Source organism: Pelophylax lessonae (assembly GCF_965119305.1).
Source record: "Pelophylax lessonae genome assembly, chromosome: 7".
NCBI classification, from domain to species: domain Eukaryota; kingdom Metazoa; phylum Chordata; class Amphibia; order Anura; family Ranidae; genus Pelophylax; species Pelophylax lessonae.
In genome coordinates this window covers 227,290,755-227,310,084 of record NC_138774.1, presented here as the reverse complement: position 1 = coordinate 227,310,084, position 19,330 = coordinate 227,290,755, and the positions used below count along the sequence as shown (strand labels likewise).

Genomic DNA, 19,330 nt, shown 5'->3' with positions numbered 1-19,330 from the left:
CTGCTGGTACTCCACAATGCCCAGTGCCTGGTACCAGATGCCTTTACGGACTGCATCTCGGTCATCCATGGCACCCTCATCGAACTCCACTGCTGGTTCCATGCTGGTGCTGTCAGGGTCGCTGTACTGGGACATGCGTTGCCCTCAATTGTAAAATCCAGAGCAATGGTGTCTCCTGTAGCTGTCCTTCTGGCTGTAGGAACGATCCCGCCGCTTGCCACCAATTGTTACGAACCTCAGCGTAAAAAGGGTTAAAACCGTTTAGGAGATCTTCCCCTTCCAGAGCTACAGGCACAGCTACTTGCAGGACACCAAACTCCCGAACTGGATACAAAATAGCACTCCAACCTGGAACCTCACGAATAGCTGCTAGCAGACGAACAGGAAAAGCATACATCAGCTTACACTCCCAGCAATCAGTCTCCAACAGCATACAGCGAATCCCCCCAAGAACGAGACAAGGCTCCGTGTTGAAGGTCAAGCAGTGGTCTGTTTATTGAGGGCTACCTGCCCCTGTATTTTTATACAGGTCTCCCACCTGGTGGACACTCCCCTAGGGGACCAAATGGAAGACTGTAACACAAACAGACATGTATCACATTACAGACTCACAGAAGCAATACATCCCCACAATGCATCCTGGTTTCCTCCCTTCTGCCCTGGAAACAATTGGAGAAGTAATTCAATTATCTCCCAGGACAAAGGCAAAACTCCATTACACACATGGGGACCCAAATACAGTATTATGCTTTAAAATATATAAAGTTACTTTTTATACATTAAACATAGACATGTTACATATCACCAGATAGCTCAGGTCTGAGTGCACATTATTAGGTGAATGGCACTCAGACCCCACGAATACAGTTTAATCGCCATGGAGCCAAAGTCTTTAATCACACGAATAGGCTCCATGGCATAGCTATCTGGGTTACCACAAATTCACATGAAACAAAATACCGAATGAACGGCTGTTCGGCTACATCCCCACAAATAGGAACCAGGAGACGGACAGCTCAGCGGTGTTCGTGCAAATAAGGGTCCATTTATAGTTCCATAGTTTAGGTGCCGAACACCGCTGGCCGTACGGGACTTGTAAAATGGCCGCCGCCACGTGTTTGGTCGACGAACAAAGACCACCCTGCCTTCGTCAATTAAGCTGTGGTTAACCGCAACTTCAGGGTGGTCAATTGGCGGCACACTCCAGCTCCCAGGTGGTCATGCAATCGTTAGTTTGTTCGGTAGATAAAATCTACTGAACACCCCGACAGAAAAGGCACGAATAAGCCTTTCTGTAGGGAAAATAAGTCTTTTAAAGTCTGGTCCATAGTCCAAAGGCAGCAGGCGGGCAACCAGGCTCCTCCAATGCAATGTGGCGAGATTGGTCTCGTCACAATATATATATATATATATATATATATTGTGACAGGAAGTCAGGTAAATCTGGGAATGTAGTCACTGAGAGGAGACACATTCCCACCTGCTTTGAAAGTTCACTGATACTATAGGGTGTTGGCTGCAGAGAGAGCCAGCAGGAAGTTGAAAACCATTCAGCTGTTCAGAGAAGGCAACCCGATTGCAGGTTGAGTTGGACAGTGTCACAAATCAGCTTTCTCAAGCAGACAGCAAATCTAGAGAAATTGCGGAAGATTTTTCTATCTTGGAATCGCAGCTGCAAGACACGCAGGAACTCTTACAGGAAGAGAGGTGTCAAAGGCTGAGTTTTAGCACAAAGCTCAAACAAATGGAAGATGAGAAAAATGGCTTCCTGGAACAATTAAAAGAGGAGGCGGAAGCAAAGAAAAACCTATCAGAGCAAGTCGCAACATTGCAAGCTCAGATAGCGGATATGAAAAAACGCATGGAAGAAAGCGTTGGTTCATTACAGTGTGTTGAAGATGTGAAAAAGAAGTTTGATCAGATGCTTGGTGAAGAGAAGACTGTGTCTGCAAAATATGCAGAAGAACGCGCACGTGCAGAAACGGAGGTGCGTGATAACGAGAGCAAAGCCCTGTTCTTGGCTCGCTCTTTGGAGGAAGCTCTAGAGTGTAAGGCTGAACTAGAAAGAGTTAACCAACAGCTGTGTACAGAAATGGAAGATTTGGTCAGCTCCAAGGATGATGTTGTGAAAAGAGTTCAGGAGCTAGAAAAGTCTAAGCGAGCCTTAGAACAGCAAGTAGAAGAGATGAAGATTCCGTTGCAGGAACTGGAAGAGGAATTCCAGGCAACAGAGGATCTGTCCCAAAGAGGGGATAGTGTGCCTGATGCAGTTTTTAAAAGGATCAGTGTTTTGGGGTCTGTCCTGAGTGAGCCTCAGAAATGTGATGACACGTGGCTTGAATCACCCCTTTGGAATAAACCGTTCCTTCAAAAACTTCAAGCATTGGAAAATGTATCATTAGAGCTTCAGCAAACAAAAGAGTTGTGTAAGAAATGTGATGATTTCTCAGTTCAGGCTGAAAACCTAGTGGAGAAAACTAAAGCGGAGAAAACTAAAGCAAGTGATATAAATCTGGGAGAAAAAAGCAAACGCCACCTAGTGGAGAAAACTAAGGCTGTTGGTGAAAACGTGAAGCAAATGAATAAGTGCCTTTCAGGGAGTGTTTCCAAAATGGAACTGGTGAAAGACGGGTGGCAGAAGTTTGATCGTGATCTTGAGATACATTCCATGTGGAATTCAGATAGAGAAAAGGAACTAGGTGACCTTGAGCGGTCAAATAGTTCAGCAGAAAGTGCATTGAAGAAACCTGTAAAAGAATGTGTTGCAGTTCCATGCTTCTTCACTGATGCAGAGAGGAGGTCTATAATGGATACCACCCAGATCGCTGGGTTCAACTGTGTTGTTGCCTTTGACCCCTATGTTGGTGGAAGGAAAGTTGATGATGTTCTGGTTGGCTACTTCTGTGAAGAGTTTGGCAAGAAATATAAACTGAATATCAAATCAAATAGTAGGCCTTTACTGCGACTCGCTCAGGAGGGCGAAAAGTTTAAGAAGTTGATGAGTGCAAATGCTTCAGATCTGCCTATGAATATGAAATGTTTGAATGATATTGATATCTCTGGGAAAAGGAACAGGGGTCACTTTGAAGAAATGTGTGACAGCCTGTTGTCTCAATTGGAAAATCCTCTGCACAGCATCTTAGAGCAAGCAAAGCTCAAGAAGGAAGATCATTCCCTTTTACAACAAAAAGTCAATGATTGTGTACAGCTGTATGGAGAGGCAACTCAAGTCACAGAGGGATGTCAAGAGTCCCTACTTGGAACAAAGCTTAGTGAAGCAAAGGTTCTCAAAGTTTTGTGGAAAACATTTATGGATTGCAGAGAGAGGCGTCTTAAGAATGTTGAAGACATTAAGACTAGCCCAATTGAGTTGCCTATGGATCACGGTCCTCCATGGTGGATTGGACAGACGGTTATGAGGGACAAGCTGTCTGACATTTATGAGAAAGCTGTCAATGAAGATGACAGAAACGAGAAGGAGCAAAATGATGCCAAAAATGCAGTTGAAGAATGTGTATATGAGATGAGAGACAAACTGTGTGGCATTTATGAGAAATCTGTCAATGAAGATGACAAAACAGTTTCATCCGGAAGCTTGAGGATAATAGGAGGCTTATCAGTGAGTCAGCAGTGCCTGACACATGCGTGCCTGGAAATATGTGTCCCAACCCTAGGGTTGAAACAAGAGGGGGGGGTATGTGACAGGAAGTCAGGTAAATCTGGGAATGTAGTCACTGAGAGGAGACACATTCCCACCTGCTTTGAAAGTTCACTGATACTATAGGGTGTTGGCTGCAGAGAGAGCCAGCAGGAAGTTGAAAACCATTCAGCTGTTCAGAATGAGGAGATCAAGGACTCTATAATTTGTCCAGAGAAAATCTATTGAGTGCTGCCTCCAGAAGCTGTGTCCTGAAGCCATGTGGGCTGGGAGCAGGAGGACAGTCAGCGTGTGCCTCCCGACAGGATGTGTGGGCCTGGGAGAAGACCCCCCGGAGTGATGTGTGCCCGGGACGGTAACCAAGGGTGAATACGTCTCAAAGGTGAGAAGACGAACTGTTGATGTGAAAGAAACAAAGGACTGTGTTGCCCTGTGAAGCTATTATAAAAGGACTATTGAGTGTCCGCTGGAGGACAAGGAAGTCTGCCCGACGGTAGGTTGGAGACAGACACCTAGGCAGGTTCCAGTTGTGAGAAGGTAGCCGCCCACAGAGGCAAGGATTTATTTTCTGTTTTATTTTATTTTGGATGTTTTGCTGCATACAGCCTGGTGAAGAAAACACCATTAGAATAAACCATAAACCTGTTGTTTGCAAGCACTTTTGGGCTATTTCTCTGTGAAAACGCACTCCCCAAGGAGTCATCCACGCCTACCACCGAGCTAATCCCTTACAATATATATATATATATATATATATATATATAACACATAAGTGATATTCCCAATATATAACACTGATCTCTGTAAACTGAGTGCTAGTACCTATAACACTGATATATGTACTATAATGAGTACTATTCCTAATACACTGCTCAAAAAAAAAATTAAAGGAACACTAAAAACACAACAGATCTCAAAAATATCATGCTTGATATCTATACTGATATGGACTGGGTAATGTGTTAGGATCTATACTGGTATGGACTGGGTAATGTGTTAGGATCTATACTGATATGGTATGGACTGGGTAATGTGGTAGGATCTATACTGGTATGGACTGGGTAATGTGTTAGGAATGAAAGGATGCCACATCGTTTGATTGAAATGAAAATTATCACCCTACAAAGGGGTGAATTCAAAGTGAAAAAATAATGCAGCAGGCTAGTCCATTTTGCTGAAATTTCATTGCAGCAACTCAGAATGGTCCTCAGTAGGTTGTGCAGCCCCCACGTGCTTGTATGCATGGCTGACAATGTCGGGGTATGCTCCTAATGAGATGACGGATGGTGTCCTGAGCTCCTGTACAGACTGAGGTGCAACCTGGCCTCATCGGATGGACCGAAACATAATGTCCCAGAGGTATTCTATTGGATTTAGGTCAGGCAGACCTGGGGACATTCAATGGAATCAACTCCTTTATCCTCCAGGAACTGGCTGCATACTTATGCCACGTCAGGCTTGGCATTGTCGTGCACCAGGTGGAACCCAGGACCCACTGCACCAGCGTAGGGTCTAACAATTGGTCCAAGGATTTCATCCTGATATCTAATGGCAGTCAGGGTTCCATTGTCTAGCCTGTAGAGGTTTGTGTATCTCTCAATGGATATGCCTCCCCAGGCCATCACTGACCCATCACCAAACCGGTCATGATGAACGATGTTACAAGCAACAAAACGTTCTCCACTGCATTTCCAGACCCTTCCATGTCTGTCACATGTGCTCGGGGTGAACCTGCTCTCATCTGTGAAAAGCACAGGGCATCAGTGGCGGACCTGCCAATTCTGGCGTTCAGTGGAAAATGCCAATTGAGCTCCACAGTACCAGGCAGTGAGCAAAGGGCCCACTAGAGGACATCAGGCCCCCAGGCCACCCTCCATGAAATCTGTTTCTGATTGTTTGGTCAGAGGCATTCACACCATTGGCCTGCTGGAGGTCATTCTGTAGGGCTCTGGCAGTGCTCATCCTGTTCCTCCTTGCACAAAAGGGCAGATACTGGTCCTGCTGATGGGTTAAGGACCTTCTATGGCCCTGTCCAGCTCTCCTAGAGTAACTGCCTGTCTCCTGGAATCTCTTACATGCTCTTGAGACTGTGCTGGGAGACAAAGCAAAGCTTCCGGCAATGGCACGTATTGATGTGCCATCCTGGAGTTAGACTGCCTGTGCAACCTCTATAGGGTCCAGGTGTCACCTCATGCGTTCACTATCCAATAGTGGCAGGGGGGGTGCTCGCATTCGGAGCATGCATGCTCCTTCCTCTGGCGCTGCCAGAAACACAGAAAGTGTCGGACTCCACCAGCACAGCCAGGACCACGGCCGCCACAATGTCCTTCCCTAACATCCCTACAGTGCTGCAGATGAACCATCCTTATTTGCTGATCAACTATTTCCTCTGTGTGAGTTACTACATTGTTTTTATGTAATAAATAACCTTTTAATCTACACTGTGGTGGCGCTGCTTTTCTTCTCCTACCCCTTACAAGATCAAAACAAGCATACTTCACCTTGCTCCTCATCTGGGAATCTCTAACCCTACTATATCTCATGTCTTCTCAAATACCTGCATTGAGAGGGATGATGGTATAGCAAGGAGTGCCACAGAGACTTGCACCCAATCTGCTAGCAGTATACCACCGCTTAATTTGAGCAGCAGGCAAATTTCTCTACCCCAGTTGCTGAACTGTAAAAAGAAATATCGTCCCAGCCATCCACATGCTTAGCGTCTTAATGCCTTTTCATCTGATAGACTCTGCTCCCTTTCGCGAATTTGTGGAATGTGCTGTACCACAGTGGCAAGTACCAAAAAGGCATTTCTTTTCGCGTAAGGCCATTCCGGCTCTCTACCGTCATGTGGAAGGTAGTGTTTTAACCTCGTTGGACAGAGAAGTCAGCAGGAAGGTGCACATTACTGCTGACTCTTGGTCCAGCAGGCATAGACAGGGATGTTACATTTCCTTCACGGCACACTGGGTAACTCTGCTGGCAGCTGGTAAGGATGCAGGATCGGGTTCAGTGTTGCAGCTTGTTTTGCCATCATGCCTCCAAAAAGCTAAGTTCTGCCACTTATGGCTACTCCACCACCGCCTCCTCCTCCTCTATTTCTTCCTCCATGTCCTCTTCTGTTCAATTGTCCTCTGAAGCAGCAGTACTCCCTAAGCGTTCAAGGGGCTATGCAAGCAGTCTGGCTAAAAGATGCCATACTGTGCTTTAGTTGGTCTGTCTAGGGGATAGGAGTCACACCGGGGCAAAGATTCTGTCAGCTCTGCAGGGGCAGGCTCAGAGATGGTTGACGCCACAACAGCTGGAGCCAGGAATGGTTGTATGAGACAATGGCACCAACCTTCTCTCCGCCCTCCGACAGACACTTGACACATGTTCCATGCTTGGCACATGTACTGAATCTGGGGGTGCAGCGTTTCTTGACCAGATACCCGGGCTTCCAAGGTATTCTGAGGCAGGCCAGAAAAGTCTGTGGCCATTTCCAGCGGTCATACAATGCCAGTGCTTGCTTATCTGACATTCAACGGGAATTCAACCTGCCCACCAACTGCCTCATTTGTGACATGCCCACCAGGTGGAACTCAACATTGGCTACAGCGGCTGCACATGCAGCAGAGGGCCATAAATGAGTACCTGTGTGAGTATGGCACAAGGACAGGGTCAGGGGAGCTTGGCTTTTTTTTCGCCACACCAGTGGCTTTTAAAAAAAGATGCATGCACTGTCCTGTCACTCTTTGAGGAGGCCACAAGGATGGTGAGCCGGGACGATACATGCATCAGTGACACTATCCCTCTAGTCTACCTGCTGGAGCACACGCTTCATGGAATCATGGACAGGGCACTTGAGGCAGAACAGTGGGAGGAAGAGGAGGACTTCCTTTCCTCACAAGACCTCCTTTATGCAGATATCATTCCTGCAGGGCCACAAAACACACAGGAGGAATAGGAGGAGAAGGGGGAGGATTGCGGCAGAATGGATGTAGAGCAGGGGTACTCAAATGTAAACTTGAAAGGTCCACTTACAAATTTTCCATTCAGTCCGAGGTCCGGAAAAGTGACCGTCAAATTCCAAATACAGAACGCCAACAACAAAAAAAAGCATTCCCCAAAACTTGCCCCCATCCAATGCAGAGCGACCATTGTGCGTGCCCCCATTAATGCAGAGTGACCATGTGCGTGCCCCCATTAATGCAGAGCAACCAGTGTGTGTGCCCCCCTTAATGCAGAGTGACCATGTGCGTGCCCCCATTAATGCAGAGCGACCATGTGTGTGCCCCTATTAATGCAGAGCGTGTCTCCATTAATGCAGAGCGACCATGTGCGTGCCCCCATTAATGCAGAGTGACCATGTGCGTGCCCCCATTAATGCAGAGCGACCATGTGCGTGCCCCTATTAATGCTGAGCGTGTCCCCATTAATGCAGAGCGACCATGTGCGTGTCCCCATTAATGCAGAGTGACCATGTGCGTGCCCCCATTAATGCAGAGCGACCATGTGCATGCCCCTATTAATGCAGAGCGTGTCCCCATTAATGCAGAGCGACCATGTGCGTGCCCCCATTAATGCAGATTGACCAGTGTGCATGCCCCCATTAATGCAGAGCGACCATTGTGCGTGCCCCCATTAATGCAGAGCGACCATTGTGCGTGCCCCCATTAATGCAGATTGACCATTGTGCGTGCCCCCATTAATGCAGAGCGACCATGTGCGTGCCCCCATTAATGCAGAGCGACCATGTGCGTGCCCCCATTAATGCAGATTGACCAGTGTGCGTGCCCCCAATAATGCAGAGTGACCAGTGTGCGTGCCCCCATTAATACAGAGCGACCATGTGCGTGCCTCCATTAATGCAGAGCGACCATGTGCGTGCCCCCATTAATGCAGAGCGACCATGTGCGTGCCCCCATTAATGCAGATTGACCAGTGTGCGTGCCCCCAATAATGCAGAGTGACCAGTGTGCGTGCCCCCAATAATGCAGAGTGACCAGTGTGCGTGCCCCCAATAATGCAGAGTGACCAGTGTGTGTGCCCCCAATAATGCAGTGACCAGTGTGCGTGCCCCCAATATTGCAGATTGACCAGTGTGCGTGCCCCCATTAATCTGGACCGCCGAAGCGGTCTGCTTCCTTCTGTCATCAGCGGGGGGTTAGAATTGAGAGGATCGGGAGGATCGGAGTGGCTGTGTTTTACACTTACAGCTCTGCATGATTACAAAAAGCCGATTACAAGTTCTTACCCGACGGAGAGGATGTCCTACAAAGTCCCGCCTCCTGGACACCGGCTCCTATGATAGACGTCACCAGTGTTCTGTCTATCATAGGTAAGAGCCGGCCCAGGAGGCGGGACTTTGTAGGACATCCTCTCCGCCGCAGAAGAACTTGTAATCGGCTTTTTGTAATCATGCAGCGCTGTAAGTGTAAAACACAGCCACTCCGATCCTCCCGATCCTCTCCATTCTGCCCCCCGCTGAGACAGAAGGAAGCAGACCGCTTCGGCCGTCCAGATTTTAATCCGTGCGGGTCCGGAGGTGGCCCGGAGTCCGCCTATTGAGGACCCCGGATGTAGAGGATAGCATTCAGCAGTCTTCAAGGGATGGTTTTGATTCCCCAAAAATACCAGGAGTTGTACGTGGTTGGAGAGGTTGCTACTGACAATGTCATCCTTAGTGACCCAGAGGACTCAGGAGCTCATGTCTCCTCCAACTTACATTGCATGGGCTCCCTGATTCTGAAAAGCCTGCAAAAGGACCCGAGGATTCGTGCTATCAAGGAGAGGGATAATTACTGGTTGGCAACCCTTCTTGATCCACGTTACAAGGGTAAAGTTGCAGAGCTCATCCTGCCTTCGCAGAGGAAGCAGAGGATGAAACCTCTTGAGGAGGCCTTGAAAAAAAATTTGTGTACCACCTTTCCAGACACTGGGAGATTAACATTCTCTGGACGTGTTTCTGAGGCATAGTTCAGCCAAAGGAGGAGCGGTGGAGAAGGCGGCCAGCTGATCGATGCCTTTAAACAGTTCTTTAGTCCTCAGCAGCACCCAGGGCTGTTAGGTTTAAGCAACCATTGCCAGCGTCTCCATCATATGGAGCATGATTATCTGGGGGCAAGAGCAGACTTGCAGACCTTTCCAAGTGAGCATCCATTGGATTACTGGGTCTTGAGGATGGACCACATGCCAGAACTTGCTCTATATGCAATGGAGCTACTGGCCTGTCCTGCTTCCAGCGTGCTTTCTGAATGGAGTGCGTCTGTCCACAGACTCTGTTGACCAGCTGACGTTTATCAAAATGAATCAGTCCTGGATCAACAGCAGCTATCAAGCGCCTGATGCTGATGTAACTGATTGAATTTGCTAGGGGTCTGCCATCCCTTGAAGACTGCATATGCTGCCTATCCTATTCCTCAACCTTGATTCTGCTAGCTTCCAACAATGTTTTTGGTTTAGGTCACCACCAACCCCCAATGCCTAATTTTTCTGCACTTGTATGACAGGTGCATACAATTTAAATTTTGTATGTAACTTTTAACAGCAGGCCCTGTCCCTATGCCCTGCGCCCAGCAAGAGTATCTGTGAGGGGTTATGGTGCTCAGGCACCACCAACAGCAAAGGCCCAATTTTTGGCACCTGTATGACAAGTACATGCGATTTCAAATCTGTATGGAATTCTTACCAGCAGGTCCCGTTCCTGTGCCCAGCAAGAGTAACTGTGAGGGGTTACAGTGCTCAGGCACCACCAACACCAAAGGCCCAATTTCAGTTTCAGTTCCTGCTGATACTAACCTTCCAGGTCCCCATCACTCCAGCAGGTTTACATAGCTGACACCCAACCTTGGCCAGGTGAGATGACAGCACAGCGCCCCCACTAGATCACTGATAAGAACACATACAACACTTGATCTTTGCCAATTTCAAATTTGTATAGAATTTTTAGCAGCAGGACCTGTCCCTGTGCCCAGCAAGAGTAACTGCGATGGGTTGCGGTTTTCAGGCACCACCAAGAACCAAAGCCCAATTTTTCTGCACCTATATGACAAGTACATGCGATTTCAAATTCATATGGAATTTTTACCAGCAGGGCCCATTCCTATGCCCAGCAAGAGTAACTGTGAGGGGGTTGCAGTGTTTAGGCACCACCAACAACCAAGGCCCAATTTTTCTGCACCTGTATGACAAGTACATGTGATTTCAAATTTGTATGTATACTTGTATATGCCATTTTTTTCCCTTTAGAAATGTCAGTATTGCTGTAGCAGGCTACATACATCCTAGAGATGCGCTACTTTACAGGCACATTAAGGGGACCCCCCAAGCACGATATTTGAAAGAATTTTTCATTTTTATACTTTCACTTTAAGCCTCATTAAAATCAGTAAATCACTGCTCCTTTAAAGACGATCGTTTTTAAAAAAATGTTTTGCATTGCTACATGTTACCCAGGTCAGGACCCGGACCCCCATACACTTTTTTGGGGAAATAACTTGTATTTAAGCCTTCAAAATGAGGCCGTTTGATTTTTGACATTCGAGTCCCATAGACTTCAGTGGAGTTTTTGTTCAAACAAACTTTTCCCCTGTTCACAGTGTTCTCTAATCTTGGGTGGTTGTTCTCTAATCTTCCATGATGGCTGCCTCTGGAGGACATCCTGCCTCATTAGGGTTGTTTCTCCCCCTCACTTTCCTCTGCTCTATCTGGTACCCAAGTCGCGTTAGTGACATCATCAGCATCCCCTCCATCCTCATCATCACTGGAGCCAACTTAGTAATACGCTGCGGCTCAGGAAACATGGCTGCCAATTTGTTGTTTATCAGTGTTCTCCCCTTTGTCTACCTCAGAACCAACATCAGAATAAAGTAATGTCTGTGCAATCTCAAAAAGCAAGTGGCTGATGTTGTGTTAAAAAATTCAGCTGGCTTCTTCATTCATGATGCTGGGGCTATGGCAGGAATAGCTGTGGACAAGGAGGCAGAATAAGCCACTATAGCAGCTGTGGTGGACTGTGCACTAGTGCCAGCTTGGGTCACAGAGGATGAGGGGGATAAGGATGGTTTAGTAAGCCAGTCCACCACTTCCTCTGCACGCTGTGGCTGGATAGCACGGGCCACGTCACTAAACAGAGACAAACCTGCCCTGCCTGAGGACGGATCACGTCCACTTTTGCATGTGGACACAGATGCTGCTGGCCCCCCTCATGATGGCATGGCAACATCTGCCTCTCCTTGTTGGCCTCCAGGACATGATGGGGGGGCTTATTACCCAAATTTTATAGATACTGGGAAATGTGTGTAAGGGTAACCCCAAAACTCACGGGTTTCAGTAACATTTTGACTGTTGAAGATTTGAACAGATTGAAAATTATATTTATTTAGACAAACATGTAGATAGAGACATGTTTGGAGAGCAAGTCAATCACATTACATTCTGTTGGCTTAATAATCATTGCTCTAACTTCTTAAGGACTTGTATTACAATTTATACATTCTGAAGTGGGTGTCGCCTATCTATCTAAAGGTTATCTAAAGGTTCTTTGAAGTCACATCTTGATTGAATTGCAGGATAGTTGTTCACAAAGGCTTGTTACTTCCAGTAGGGCAGTAAACAACTGGACAGGTCTTCAAAGGTTGAGATAGCAATCTAACAACAGGAGGTATAAATGGCTTTTGAAGACAACAGCTGTTATACAATATGACTTATCACAAAATATACATCTAATATATCTGCTTAATCCTAAATCCATGTTTGATAATCATAAGTAAATATTTGATAAATAAAATGGCTGCTTCCCTTTTCCTCATCATGTGTAATTATATGCACTTTAGTCAATGAAAAGTGGTGTTTGGTGCACTTTAAACTGAGGGCTGACACTGACAAAAATGTAAAAAGGGGAACACCACGCCTCCACAATTTTAAAAAAAGGGGTTAGGCAGGGGACAAAAAAAGACACAAAATAATAATAAAAAAAAAACCTGGAGCAACCAAAAAAAATAAAGGGTATACAGCACTATTATGTTATGTAATGCTGTGGTAAACACTGCAGTACACTATATATATATATATATATATATATATATATATATATATATATATATATATATATAGATGTTCCCGCACTGTGTAGTAATAGCAATATTTATGTTATACGGCGCTTCCTAATGGTGCAGTCTCCCAATATAACATGTGCAATGAAGTAAATAAGCTTAAATTCCTACAATCAAAGTGAATGAAGAAAAACTACTGTATTAATGCACAAGTGGCTCTACGTAAAGAGTATATAGTCCATAGATCATCTATCTCCCTAATTAGTAATATAAAGTCCACAAAGCTCAAAGAAAATAATATCTTCCTCCACTTTGTGCTTAAAGTGGAGTTCCACCCAAAAATAGAAGCTCCGCTTATCTGCTTCCTCCACCCCTCCGGTGCCACATTTGGCACCTTTCAGGGGGGATGTTTTTGACAGGTACCCATTCCCACTTCCGTGAGACCTCGCCGTGGCGGGATCCCTCGGAAGTTTGGCCTACTCCTCCTTCCTCCACTGCTGGGCCAGTTTGAAAAGTGCAGCGCGCTTCGCGCATTCACAGCCGGGAAGCCCACAAATGGAGGCGGCAGCACCCGAGAGCCAATCCAAAAATTGGCTGGGGTGCCTACATCACGGGATCCCTGAACAGATAAGTGTCCTAATATTATAAGTCGGCAGCTACAGTAGTTGTAGCTGCTGACTTTTAATTTTTTTTGTGGGCGGGGCGAGGCTCTGCTTTAATGGTCACATCAATCCACATCAACATTCAGTGGGTCCCACCACCTTTCTTCAAATGCACTCACCTCCAATCGTGGAAGAAGAGCGAGAGACATAGTCCTATTATATCTTTTTCTGACATTTTGGTGTTATATCTTTCATTTCCAATAATGTTTATTGGTAAATTTCAGGTAATACATATTAAACAAATACAAATGTCTAATAGAGAGAATGATTATCTGTCAAATCCAACCAATGAAATGGTGTTATATATTTCACTTGGATGTTATAAGTTGCACTCGTAAAAACAGCTAGAGAAAATGAAAACTTTGTCTGTCTTAATTTTAGGCTGCAAAGCAACAAAATGTGATTATTTTAAAGGGGGTTGATTATTTTCTATACCTACTGTATATACCATAAATACACCTTTTTATTCATTTACATTCTACTTGCCTTTCTCTCCAGCGGCTCCATCTTCTCCTTTTTGCCCGGGAGATCCAGGATAACCAGGACATCCTCGGAGAATGGTCAGTTTATCTGAGTCTCCAAGTCCTATGACCTTTACATCTGCAAGCAGAGGTATGCACAGGACACAATATTAAGTCTTTTATAATTAATGTGAAAATGCAGCAACCATTTAGAAACACTTGTGGAAAGGAGGACAATTGTCCCTGACCCCCAGCAGAACACTTATTCTTAGGCAGACCATAGATGGTACAAACATCTTTCCTGCAACTAGGGATTGTTGAGAAAGTTGCATGATTCCCCCATCAACACAGTGCTAACAGGGGAATCCCTCCTGCTGAGACATTGTATTCTACCAGGGAAAGGGGGGGGGGAGGGGCACGGGAAGCCATTCCTGCTGGGAAAAGATAAAAGATAGTGATTATTGCTAGCAGCTATAGCAGGCGCTAGTGATAATCGCAAGAAAATCCGGCAGGCTGGTTGTACCAAAGCTAATCGATCAATTAACTTGGTAAATTCAGCCAGCCATCCACAAATGAAAACTTGGCCTGTTCCTGCTGAACCGGCTGCGATTCGAACCGTCTATGGCTGGCCTAAGATCCTTCTAGAGATTGCAGGGATTGTCTGTGTACCATTGTGTAAATAGGTAGTTAGTATAAAACTCTCCTCTTAGATGTCCCAGGAACAGATGTCCCCATTAGAAGATTTCTCATTTCCTTTTGCTCTGAAGTCCGCCTGTGAGCCGGAACTACAAAGGATGTAGAGGCTCCATTGGCTGTAGTGAGAGACTCCCGCGACTTGCGGGAGATGTGCGCCCCCCCCTCCCCTCACGCGGCGCCTGGGCGCGGTGCACCCCGCGCACCCGCCCAGGATCGGCCCTGGCTCTGGAGACACTGTAAAATTTTGGATTTCTCTTGACTTTCTTCCTTGGTGACAGTGGTCACCAGTTCAAATGAGTATCCCTAATGGGGACATATATAGCAACAACATCTGACAGAAGGTCTAAGCCTTCACTACTGTATCTAAAATAAAAGATCTTCCTAGAGCAGTGTTCTTTAAAAGTTTGCAAAATCTTGAGTCACCCCAGTCTAAAATGTAAATAAAATATGTTACTTATCAATGGGAAACCTGATCCTGGGATGATGCACACAACCACCTTGATAAAATTTACTTCACACCAAAAGCCCCCTCTAATCATCAGAGGTCTCCTTCACGTCAGAGCCCCCCTATACATCAGTGTACCCCACATCCCATCAGATGCCCTCATCACATTAGAGGTCCTCCTACAAGTCAGAGTCCCGCCATCACATTGAAGTTCCCCCCAAAGATCAGAGGACCCCTCATCACCACAGTCAGAGGCCCTCGATTACATTAGAGTCTTATGAGAGCCCCCCCCCCCCATCACATCAGACCCTGCTTGTGGCATCCCAGGGAACCTTGGAGAAACGCTGGCCCAGAGATACACTTTAACGCTCTTTATCACCCATATTTTACATGTGATTTATTAATTTTACTGGTGTAATTAAATGTGCGATGAAGTGAGCTGCCACTTAGATAAAGGTAAGCCTGTGGATGTGGTGTATCTGGACTTTGCAAAGGCTTTTGACACCGTTCCCCACAAACGCTTACTGTACAAACTAAGGAAGGTAGGTATGGACCATAAGGTGAGTACCTGGATAGAGAACTGGCTCCAGGGGAGAGTACAGAGGGTGGTGATTAATGGGGAGCACTCAGATTGGGCGGGTGTGGAAAGTGGGGTCCCCCAGGGTTCTGTCCTGGGACCAATCCTGTTTAATTTATTCATAAATGATCTAGAGGAGGGGATATCTAGTACAATCTCAGTATTTGCAGATGATACTAAATTAGGCATGCCAATATCTTCTATGCAGGATGTGGAAATCTTGCAAGCAGACCTGAACAAAATAACGGGGTGGGCAACTACATGGCAGATGAGATTTAATGTTGAAAAATGTAAAGTAATGCACTTGGGGGCCAGAAACCAGAAGGCAAGCTACTCACTAGGGGGGGGGAACCTCTGGGTGAGTCTAGGATGGAAAGGGACCTGGGGGTACTGGTAGACAACAGGCTTGGCAGTGGCATGCAATGCCAAGCCACCGCAAGCAAAGACAACAGAATACTGGGTTGTATAAAAAAGGGGATTCACTCCAGAAATAAAGAGATTATTCTCCCTCTCTACAAGACTCTGGTCCGGCCACATCTGGAGTATGCTGTCCAGTTCTGGGCACCGGTCCTCAGGAAGGATGTGCTGGAACTGGAGAAAGTCCAGAGAAGGGCAACAAAAATAATTAGGGGAATGGAGGACATCAGCTATGAGGAAAGACTACAAGCACTGAACCTATTCTCTCTGGAGAAGAGACGATTGAGGGGGGATATGATATCAATGTACAAATACTGTACTGGCGACCCTAGCATAAGGAACAAACTATTCAGAGAAAGGAGATACAATAAGACGCGGGGCCACTCACTAAAACTTGAGGAAAGGCGGTTTAACCTTAAAGTGCGTAAGGGGTTCTTCACTGTAAGAGCGGTAAGGATGTGGAATTCTCTTCCACAAGCAGTCGTATCAGCAGGGAGCATTGATAGTTTCAAAAAACTATTAGATGGACACCTTAAAGACCACAACATACAGGGGTATACAATGTACGGTTAAAAGCAAACACACACACACATCATAGGTTGAACTGGATGGACTGATGTCTTTTTTCAACCTCACTAACTATGTAACTATGTAACTATGATTATAATTAGTGCAGAAAATTTGTGTGCTGAGATTTCTGATGTGGGGACTTCCATACCAAAAACAACCAAAACCTATCCAAGCCAAAAATTAATATACTGAGTGTGACAGCCTGACCATTAGCATGTTTCCCAGGCAGGTCACCAACGGTAGTCTATATATCACTCTGACCAGTTTAGGCAATGCCTTATAGTCAGTATGTAGCTAGTTATAGGAAAAGGCATTATAAAGATGAGGAAACCAGCCCAGCATTATATATAGAGGACTTACCTGGACACGTATCTTCAGCACTACAGACAAAGGCCACTGCCCAAAGCACTATGAGTGATGGTACCCACATGATCAATCCTTCTTCCTCCCCGGACTCCGACCTGCTCTGAGAGCAAACTGAGCAACTATGGGGAACTTAACTCCCTTGGAACTCCTCCTATTTACATTCTTCCACCCCTTGTAACACAGGGGAGGGAGTCATCTGTGAAAAGATGGTAAATGAAAATGAGAACAACATTGGAGTTTTTGCCCATAAAAGTCTATCAGATTTTTTTTTTTATAACAATAAATATAACTAAACCCAAACACAAAAATAGAATTGTTGTTTTCCAGACCCTATTTGTGGTGTCTGAATTCGTTTTTTTATGGATTAGAAAATTTTCTGCAAGTACATAGCATGCTCCTTGCACTGCAGCACAGCTGATTGGCTTTGTGTGCTGCTTCCCTCTCTCCCATTCTGAGCTTTGCTGTACAGTGACTGCAAGAGGCTAATATTGAGTCATATTTAGATACTTTTTTTTTCCAGAAAATAAATCATGATAAGAAGAAACAGTTGAACATTGTACAGGCAGTAGAAAGTGTGAGCATACGAAAATCAAACAATACTGTATAAGAGATAAGGCAGTACAATGCACAAGTAACAGTCCATAAAGCAATCATATAAGCAACCCACTGTCCAATCCTGAAGTCAATGCTATCTGCTGGCCGAGAACGCTCCGCCGAGCACCACCTAACAAGCATTCTGAAAGGTAACCCCCCAGGGAACAAAGACAGTGAACTAATAACCATCAGCTGTAGGAGGTACCTATGGACCCTAACCGGACAGGAGTACCCAATAAAGGATTGGCGCTAAATGGAAAACACTGGAGTAGAAGGGGGAATCAAAGTAGGGAGGAGGGTGGAGAAGAGGGGGGGGAGGAGGGGGAAAGGAGCAGGCAAACAGGACCACCGGACGGATAAAAGAAAGAGAAATGGGGGGGGGGGAGAGGGGAAGAGCCTCACCGAACATCAGCATCTAAACAGTTCTTGAAGTGGGAACTAGCTTAACCCATAAGAAGTCTGTGCATGACTAACTGTGGAGGAGCCAGGGCCGGATCATCCAGCCAGGGCTGCCACAGCGATAGAAATTCTTTATGTGCTTTCCTGTGTTAATAGGTCATTTTTTCTCTAACGAGAGAACTGTTAACTTGTGCAATCCATTGCTGTGCTGTCGGAACCCTGGAGGAGATCCAATATCTTTTTTTTTTTTTTTACAGTTAAATTTTTATTTTATTGTTAAACATATAAACAACACAAATATTCCAATACAATACATTACTCTGCACAAAACATAATATTATCCATACATAGAAACACACACACAAGAAAAAAAAAAAAAAAAAAATTATTCTTTAGGGATGGGAGGGGAAGGGGAATATCAATAAACCAGTTTAGGAGCAGGAAAAAAAAAAAAAAAAAAAACAAAAAAAAAAAAAAAAAAATTTTATCACCTAATTAGTTATTAAGTACCTACTTATGTCATTATGGAACAGGTGACATTGGCACACCTACTGCGTCAATCCAGGCTGACCAGACTTTATCAAATTTTTTTGGGCAATTCCTACTACCGTATGTGAAACGGTAGAATGGAAGTGTCTTAGTAACGGCAGCTATCCAGGATAATCGGGTAGGAGGTTCGGGTAACTTCCATCGCAGAAGGATTTCTCTCCTGGCATAGAACAGGGTATACGTAATGCACTTTTTAGCATATTTGTCCCCTGCCAGTTCTGTAAGGTTACTCAATAAAGTTACCTTTGGGTCCAAAGGGATCATAATGTCAAAGATTTCGCCAATAGTGTCCGTCACTTCTTTCCAAAAGGTTGCCAGGTCGGGACACGACCAAACAACATGTAAGAATGTACCTATTCCATGCCCACATCTAATGCACAAGGGATCTTTCATGGGATATATCCTAGCAAGACGTTGCGGCGTATAATATGCTCTATGTAAGAATTTAAGTTGTATAAATCTGTCCCTGGCCGCTATCATTGAGGGAATATAATTATTCACCGAGTCCTCCCACTCTTCAATAGTCAGATCTGGAATGTCCTCCTTCCATTTATTATAGGTTTTCTCAGAGGATTGACTATGATCTGTTAAGAGTATGGAATATATAGCAGAAAGAGTTTTCCCTATTACCTTAAAAGTTAACATTTTCTCCAAAGGGTCTGATTCCAGGACAACAAGACCTTGGAACTGAGCCCGCATAGCATGACTAAGCTGGCGGTAACAAAACCCCATGGTGGGAGGTAATGAATGGGTAGACTGGAGAACATTAAAGCCCTGAAGTCTTCCATCTTTAATAACATGTTTCATAGTCAAAATCCCTCTAGCAGCCCATACCTGTGGATCAGGGAGATGATATAGATGTTTTAAATTAGGATTACCCCACAACGGAGTGTGGGGGGATATG

At 45.3% G+C, this 19,330-nt stretch overlaps 1 protein-coding gene across 1 annotated transcript in view; it reads right to left on the bottom strand.

Moving 5' to 3' along the window:
* The window catches only part of LOC309560599 (ficolin-2-like), a gene marked incomplete at its 3' end in the record, with an annotated part of 566,275 nt that overhangs the window by 83,565 nt on the left and 463,380 nt on the right, over positions 1-19,330 (bottom strand). Inside the window, exons 2-3 of the mRNA XM_082264227.1 lie at positions 16,879-16,951; positions 13,839-13,952 (exon numbers count right to left, since the gene is read on the bottom strand). Of these exons, the coding sequence (XP_082120353.1) occupies positions 13,839-13,952; positions 16,879-16,948 (184 nt within the window). The 5' untranslated portion in view covers positions 16,949-16,951. The remainder of the gene's footprint in view (positions 1-13,838; positions 13,953-16,878; positions 16,952-19,330) is intronic.